We start from the raw sequence: 9,022 nt of genomic DNA, 5'->3' as shown, positions 1-9,022 counted from the left end.
TGTGTGGCCAGTGATACAGTTGATGGTGGGTGAAAACTTGATGTTAACATTCTGTGACAGTTTCAGAGATGATGTTGTCCCTACGTCGAAAGAAAAATTCTTAGTTTTTTGAGAGAGGGTGATTGATTTGCATTAACTCGAGGCTTTCATTGATCCTCTTTTTGTCTGAGCCGTGCGATCATTTCACGATCTAAAATCCCAACCTATCGTGACGGCGCCTAAGATATTTACTAGGCAAGCCGACACTCATATAAGAACTAAGCATTTGAATCAAAACATGATTTAATAAGATCAACAATGCAAAACATCTCGTAAATATCTGATAAAACAACTGTAACTCTACCACAACCATCCTAAAACTTTGTGTCCTCGAGTACATGAGCACTATAACATCTCAACATAAAAGAAATACATGAGCACTATAACATCTCAACATAAAACAAACACTAGTACAACTGTCTGAATAGTAGAACAACACTGAAGAAAATAAAAGGAAGGAGAATCACGGTATGCGGGCGTCATAGAAGCTACCTCAAAGTCTCCTTGCATGTACTCGAACCACCTTAGCAATCACCGCGTCCAGATGTACCTGGATCTGCACACGAAGTGCTGAGTGTAGTATGAGTACAACCGACCCAATATACTCGATAAGTAACAGGACTAACCTTGGGCTAAAAGCAATGACTAGCTCAGAAAGATGCAGTCAGAACCAATAGTGACAACACAGGTAAGATAAAGAGAATGATAATGAATAACTCGGAGAAATTCCATAATCAGCTCGTTCAGGGTACATAAATTTAGACGTTCTTTCAAGTTCAACAATTAGAGCCCAACACTAATAAAATATATCAAGTACAGCAAACATGAGGAATGTTACATTTATATGCCTATATGTCAAATATGCATGTCAAATATAATGAATCACGGTGATATTCCCAGGTACTCATACTCTCAGAGTACTAAATCTGTCTAACTCGAATACCCACTCATGAAACACAATCACTCATCATTGTACGGGTGCTTGGCATCAATGCCCCTCCTCAAAGCACAAGTATATATATATCATCGTGTCTGCGCTCACTACTGGTATAACTCAAAACAACATAAATAACCTCACTGGGCCTCATCTGAATAAGCACATAGCCTAAACATGTTTTCTAACATGATTTAAAGTTCAATTACTCTAACAAGTAAGGATTTCACAGATAGAACAAAACTTGATAACCATACAGTCCAAAAGAAATAACCAAATCCTGATTACCACGGTGAGATTCCTTGAGTTCCCCTTTTTATGTGTCAACTCCTGTAGGAGATTCTCTTATTGTGGACCACGTGTATCGATCGTGTTTGATTGGTCTTAGTGGTTTTGAGACCAGAGCCGATTTATTATTGCTAAGTATGGTAGACTTTGATGTTATCTTGGGCATGGACTGGTTGTCGCCTGATTATGCTATTCGTAATTGTCACGCTAAGACCGTGACGCTAGCTATGCCAGGATTACCGCGATTAGAGTGGAGAGGTACCTTAGAGAATACTCCTAGCAGAGTTATTTCATTTCTTAAAGCTCAACGAATTGTTCAAAAGAGGTGTGACGCGTATCTATCTTATGTGAGAGATGTCAGTATTGATGCCCCTACAGTTAAGTCAGTCCCAGTAGTGAGGGACTTTCCAGATGTGTTTCCAGCTGATCTTCCGGGCATGCCACCCGACAAATATATTGATTTCCGCATTGATGTGTTGCCGGACACTCAGCCCATCTCTATTTCTCTGTATCATTTGGATCCTCCCGAGCTGAAGGAGTAGAAGGAGCAGTTGTAGGAGTTGCTTGATAAGGGCTTCATTCAGCCCAGTGTGTCACCTTGGGGTGCTCCTGTCTTGTTTGTGAAGAAGAAGGATGATTCTATGCGTATGTGCATTGATTATCGCCAGCTGAACAAAGTTATAGTGAAGAGCAAGTATCCATTGCCTCGTATTGATGATTTATTTGATCAGCTATGCCAGGGTGTTTTCCAAGATTAATTTACGTTCCGACTATCATCAGTTGAAGATTCGGGAGCCACATATCCCAAAGACTGCTTTCAGGACTCGTTATGGTCACTACGAGTTCTTTGTGATGTCATTTGGGCTGACCAATGCCCCAGCAACTTTTATGCACTTGATGCACAGTGTGTTCCAGTCATATCTTGATTGTTTTGTCATTGTGTTTATTGACGACATTCTAGTGTATTCCCGGACTCGGGAGGATCGTGAGCAACACCTGAGGACTGTACTTCAAACCTTGAGAGAAAATAGGTTATATGCAAAATTTTCAAAGTGTGAGTTTTGGCTAGACTCGGTGGCATTCATGGGTCATGCATTATCGAGTGATGGGATCAAGGTGGATCCGAAGTAGGGGGAAGCAGTGTAGAGTTGGACTAAACCGTCATCAGCTACGGAGATCCAGAGTTTTCTTGGTTTGGTGGGGTATTACCGTCATTTTTTAGAGGGATTCTCATCTATTGCAGCACCTATGACCAGGCTGACCCAGAAGGGTGCTCTGTTCAGGTGGACAGAGGAGTGTGAGGAGAGTTTTCAGAAGCTCAAGACAGCTTTGACTATAGCCCCAGTATTGGTATTGCCTACAGTTTCGGGGTCTTATACTGTATATTGTGATGCATCATGGATTGGTCTCGGTGCGGTATTGATGCAGGACGGTAGGGTGGTTGCCTACGCGTCCAGACAACTGAAGGTTCATGAAAAGAACTATCCTGTCCATGACCTTGAGTTAACAGCTATTGTTCATGCCTTGAAGAGTTAGCAGCACTATTTGTACGGTGTCCCTTGTGAGATTTACACAGATCATCGGAGTTTGCAGCATCTGTTCAAGCAAAGGGATCTTAACTTGCGTCAGCGGAGGTGGTTGGAGCTACTTAAGAACTATGATTTCATCATTTTGTACCATCCGGGGAAGGCCAATCAGAAGCAAAGAGGCCATTGGCGTTGGATATTCAGGCCTTAGCCAGCCAATTTGCAGCAGAGAGGCCATTGGCGGAGGTGGTTATAGCATATCTACCAGCAGCAGAGAGGCCATTGGCGTTGGATGTTCAGGCCTTAGCCAGCCAATTTGTGAGATTGGATATTTCTGAGCCGAGTCGAGTATTGGCTTGTGTGGTCTCTCAGTCTTCTCTTTACGATCGTATCAGGGAGCGTGAATATGATGACCCCCATATGCTTGTTCTTAAGGACACGATTCAGCACAGTGATGCTAAGGAGGTCACTATTGGGGATTATGGTGCATTGAGGATGCAGGGCAGGCTATGTGTGCCCAATGTAGATGGGTTGAGTGAGTTGATTCTCTAGGAGGCTCACAGCTTGCGGTACTCCATTCATCCGGGTGCCGCGAAGATGTAACTGGACTTGAGGCAGCATTACTGGTGGAGGAGGATGAAAAAGGACATAGTGGAGTATGTAGCTTGGTGTCTAAATTGCTAGCAGGTGAAGTACGAGCATCAGTGGCCAGGTGGGTTACTTCACAAGCTAGAGATTTCGTAGTGGAAATAGGAGCAGATCACTATGGACTTCGTTGTTGGACTCCCACGGACTCAGCGGATGTTTGACGCAGTTTGGGTGATTGTGGATAGGCTGACCAAGTCAGCTCATTTCTTTCATGTGATGACTACATATTCTTTCGAGCAGCTGGCTCGAATTTATATCTGCGAGATCGTCAGGCTTCATGGCATACTATATCTATCATCTCTGACCGGGGTACGCAGTTAATATCACAGTTTTGGAGGGCCGTATAGTATGAGTTGGGTACTCAAGTGGAGCTGAGCACAGCATTTCACCCTCAGACGGACGGACAGTCCGAGTGCACTATTCAGATATTAGAGGATATGCTCCGTGCGTGTGTGATAAATTTTAGAGGTTCTTGGGATTAGTTCTTGCCACTTCCGGAGTTTTCCTACAATAACCGTTATCAGTCGAGCATCCAAATGGCACCGTATGAGGCTCTGTATGGTAGGCGGTGTCGGTCTCCAGTGGGTTGGTTCGAGCTAGACGAGACTATATTATTTGGTACAGACTTGGTTTAGGATGTTTTGGAAAAGGTTAAGGTGATTCAAGATGGACTTGGCACAGCCCAGTCCAGACAGAAGAGTTATGCGGATCGGAAGGTTCGCGATGTTGCATTCATGGTTGGAGAGCGGGTCTTGCTTCGGGTTCCACCTATGAAGGGTGTTATGAGGTTCGGAAAGAAGGGCAAGCTGAGCCCAAGGTTTATCGGCCCATTTGAGGTGTTGTGACGTGTTGGGGAGGTTGCTTATGAGCTTGCCTTGCCTCCCAGCCTAGCAGAAGTTCATCCAATATTCCTTGTTTCGATGTTCCAAAAGTATCACGGCGATCCGTCTCATGTGTTGGATTTTAGCTCAGTCTAGTTGGACAAGGATTTATCTTATGTTGAGGAGCCAGTGGCTATTTTGGACAGGCAAGTTCGAAGGCTGAGGTCAAAGAACATTGTTTCGTGAAGGTTCAGTGGAGGGGTCAGCCAGTCGAGGAGGTGACTTGGGTGACCGAGCATAATATGCACAGCCGTTATCATCATCTTTTCGCCACTTCAGGTATGTCTCTGTACTCGTTCGAGGACGAACGATTATTTTAAGAGGAGGAGGACCCGACCAGTCATTTTGAGAGTTTTAGCCCTGATCCCCTATTTACTTCTTTCCCCGTATCTTTTTCTGCTTATGTGACTTGCCGGGAGGTTGTTGTTGTGGTTTCGGAATAAATTGGGACACTTAGTCCCTAAACGGAAGCTCTAGTCTTAGGATTTTGACTGTAGTTTGAACTGTATGAAGAATACTCCGGAATAGAGTTTTGTCAATTCCGTTAGCTCCGTTGGGTGATTCTGTACTTAGGGGCGTGTCCGGACTGTGAATTGGAGGTTCGTAGACGATTTAGGCTGGAATTGGCGAAAGTCGAATTTTTGAAGATTTTGACCGGAAGTGGACTTTTTTATATCGTGGTCGTATTCCGATTTCGAAAGTTGGAGTAGGTTCGTAATGTCGAATATGACTTGTGTGCAAAATTGGAGATCAATCGGACGTGATTTGATAGGTTTCGGCATCGGTTGTAGAAGTTTGAAGTTTCAAAGTTCATTAAGTTTGAATTGGAGGGTGATTCGTGTTTTTAGCGTTGTTTGATGTGATTTGAGGGCTCGACTAAGTTCGTATGGTGTTTTAGGACTTATTGGTATGTTTGGTTGAGGTCCCAGGGGCCTCGGGTGTGTTTCAGATGCTTAACGGATTGAATTTGGACTTATACAAATTGCTGAAATTTTCTACTTTCTGGTGTTTTCGCACCTGCGGTGGGGAGACCGCAGGTGCGGACTCGCACGTGCGGAAGGAGGAGCGCAGATGCGGCTTTGGGCAGCCCAGACTAGGTTCGCAGGTGCGGATCTATTTGCGCAGAAGCGGCCTCGCTTCTGCGGTGGGATGGTGCGCAGGAGTAGTGAGGGTCGCAGGTGCGGTTCCTTGGTCGCGGGAGCGCATCCACAGGTGCAGCGCTTCTCTCACAGATGAGGACCTAGGGGACTTAAGTTAAGTCTGCACCTGCGATGGAATTTCTGCAGGTGCGGCATCGCAGGTGCGATTATAGGCCCGCAGATGCGAAATCGCTGGGCAGAAAATGGCCAAGTTCGAGGGTTTTATCCCATTTTCATTTTTTGGTCCTTCAGAGCTCGGATTGAGGCGATAATTCAAGGATTTTTCAGAGAGAACCTTGGGGTAATGATTCTTAACTTGTTTATGATTTTATTCCACTAATCTATAGTTGTTTTCATCATCTAATTAAGGAATTTGGTTGAGAAATTTGGAGAAAAAGGTTGGAAGTTCTTCAACTAAGTTTTGAGTCTTGATTCAAATTTTGATATCGGATTTGGATAATTTTGGTACGAGTGAACTCGTGAGTGAATGGATGTTCATATTGTGTGACTTTTCCTCGATTCTGAGATGTGGGCCCGGGGGGCTTGTATGGGCGATTTTCTAATTTCTTACTTTAGCTTTGATTTCATTAATTAGATTAGTTTCTTAAAGTTGTATTTATGGTATGTAATTAATTTTGGCTTGATTTGGGCCTTTCAGAGTCGGATATTCGTGGAAAAGGCATTATTACCGATTGATTGAGCTTGGTGCGAGGTAAGTAGCTTGCCTAACCTTGTGGGGAGGGGGGGGGATCCCCTTAGGATTTGGTACTGCTGTGATATGTGAGCTTCGTGTACGTGAGGTGACGAGTACGTACACTAGCTATTTGTTGTAAAACCCAATTTATTTTACTGAGTAGTAACCTATTTTTTCCTCTAATTTGAGTTATACCGTTTAAATGAGTATTAGTCTGTTTTCATTCATAATTAAGCTGATTCCAATATGTGTAGTGATCCTGTTTAGCCTAATATCGCATGTCTACGTGCTTTAACTGCTTATTTGAACTCTGTGAAGCATGCCTAGTTGATTTCCTGCTTTTCCTTGTTCTTTATCAGTATACTATGTATATCTTGCTATTATCTGTCATATTTATCTGTTTGAGCTGTGTGTTTACTTTTGAGACTATGAGGCGGTTCCTCGGGAGTTCTCCCTGCACATTTAGTTTTGAGACTACGAGGCGGTTCGTCGGGATTTCTTCCTGCATATTTGCTTTTGAGACTACGAGGTGGTACCTCGGGAGTTCTCCCTGCATATTTGCTTTTGAGACTACGAGGCGGCACCTCGGGAGTTCTCCCTGCACATTTACTTTTGAGACTACGAGGCGGTATCTCGGGAGTTCTCCCTGCACATTTACTTTTGAGACTACGAGGTGGTACCTTGGGATTTGTTCCTGCATATTTGCTTTTGAGACTACGAGGCGGTACCTTGGGAGTTCTCCCTGTACATTTACTTTTGAGACTACGAGGCGGTACCTCAGGAGATCTCTTTCCTTCTTTACGTCGGGACTACGAGACTGTATCTCGGGAGATCCCCTGCTGTTTACCCCTATGTTGTACTGCTAATTTTGCTGTGTTTTCCTTTTGTTAAATTCCAGTCTTTTAACATACTATTATATTCCCCTGCTTTATTTATTATATACTAGTGGGCCTGACCTGACCTCGTCACTACTCGACCGAGGGTAGGCTTGGCACTTGCTAGGTACCGTTGTGGTATACTGATGCTACTCTTCTGCACATATTTCTTTATGTGTAGATCCAGGTACTTCTTATCAGCCCCGCTATTAGCTGAGAGTGCTTGCTGTTGTACGGAGACTTCAAGGTACATCTACCGCGTCCGCAAACCTCTATTCTCCCCTATGTCAAACACTTCCTGTATTCCTTTTATTAGACTCTGGTGTATAGATATGCTATTTTCCTTCTGTAGCTTGTCACTTGCGATGTTCCGGTTTTTGGGAAAACTGTGTATTTATCGAGTATTGGTTATTGTACATGCCAAGCTGCATTGTTAATAGTTATTCAGTTATCTACTGCTGTTAGTTGCCAAGTTTTACTTTTGTTTTGTTATTTTTCGTAATTTATTAGGCTTACCTAGTCGTAGAGACTAGGTGCCGTCACGACATTATACGGAGGGAGTTTGGGTCGTGACATACTTTGGGAAGAATTGTTTGTGAATGAAAACTCTTGGGTGGGTGGGTGGAGACTGATAACTGTCAAATAAGAGATAGACAGTAGCATAGTGTATGGATTTGTCTCAAATGACAGAAGTCAATGGAAGTGTGAGGTATGATTGAGAAGAATACGTCAAATTAGTTGAAGATGTACCGTGCTAGATTGACTTATCTTTGAGTAGGATGGTAAAGTCCATGTGACTGTGTGATTATGATGGATGGTCATGAAGACCAGAATGGGTATGGGTATTTGATAGATTCAAGGTTCAATTGAAGTCAACCAAAATAGTCAGGCAAAAAGAACCTAGTAGTGGAAGACAAGTACATGTAGCAGATAGAGGATACACAACAATAGCAAATAAATAATATATAACCCCTAGAGAATGGGCAACATACAAACAATAGGTAACAAGTAAAGGATATGTAACAATTAATCCAGGTAAAGCAAGCTGCAAGATCATATTTACTGTAACCTAGGAATTCTAAGGATAGATTTACCTAGATTCTAGCAAGAGTTATGAACAACTGCGAGATGGTACGTAATTAACCGCATATGCCAATCTCTAAAGCTAGAGAGTTTTGAAAGAAGGTTTGGAGGGGTAAAAATACGACCTTCGTGTGACTTGTGTGTGATTGTATACGACTGAGAGTTGATAAAAAGTGATGAAAAGTTTGATAAGGCAACACCAAAAGCATGTGACAAAGAATATATAACATGGGCATCTATGATAGCATATTCAGCGTGGGCATGCATAAAGCATATACAACATAAGAATTACAAAGAATATACAGCTTGAAGCATGTGACAAAGAATATACGAGTTGCAGCACATGACAAATATGACTTAAAGCATACGACAAAGAATATACTGCTTGAAGTGCATGTCAAAGAATAGACCGCTTGAAATATACAATAAAGAGTATACGACTTGAAGCAAAAATATATAACTTAAAGCAAAGAATATACAAACTGAAGCAAAGAATATACAACTTGAAGCAAAGAATATATGCCTTGAAGCATGTGACATAAAGAATAGAAATGGGAGAATTGGAGAACCTGTAATCCCTCACGTAATTGATCAAGTCAGCTATGGTTAGACCTGAAGTATCCCCAATAGAGTCGCCATGTAGTTGCTCCCTTTTTTGTACAAGTCAAAACAAAATACAATATAGTACTATACAATGTTAGTTAAAATTTAGAGTCGCCACCTAGTATTTAAGGTATACTAGGACACCTATACTACACTATATAATATACACTAAATTATGGTCTGCGGAACTATTGAGATTCTGGGTAAGGGTTCAAATTATCTCGAGGAGAAGGTGTTAGGCATCCCTCAAGATCCACAAAATATGATTTCGGTGGACTCAATCAAATAAATGAGGGATTAGGTAAAGAATAA

General features: G+C 42.5%; 1 protein-coding gene across 1 annotated transcript; it reads left to right on the top strand.

The window, feature by feature from the left end:
• The first annotated feature begins 1,398 nt into the window (after positions 1 to 1,398).
• LOC138909872 (uncharacterized) lies at positions 1,399 to 1,803 on the top strand. The gene has a single exon (XM_070201088.1). It carries the CDS (start codon positions 1,399 to 1,401, stop codon positions 1,801 to 1,803), a length of 405 nt encoding a protein of 134 aa, XP_070057189.1.
• Positions 1,804 to 9,022: the final 7,219 nt, after the last annotated feature.

The sequence above is a fragment of the Nicotiana tomentosiformis genome, chromosome 4, assembly GCF_000390325.3.
Source record: "Nicotiana tomentosiformis chromosome 4, ASM39032v3, whole genome shotgun sequence".
NCBI lineage: Eukaryota > Viridiplantae > Streptophyta > Magnoliopsida > Solanales > Solanaceae > Nicotiana > Nicotiana tomentosiformis.
This window is presented reverse-complemented; position numbering and strand designations above follow the sequence as displayed.

Bases quoted from the DNA above. Each gene is read 5' to 3' on its own strand.
- LOC138909872 (XM_070201088.1), top strand. From the start codon at position 1,399: ATGGTAGACTTTGATGTTATCTTGGGCATGGACTGGTTGTCGCCTGAT.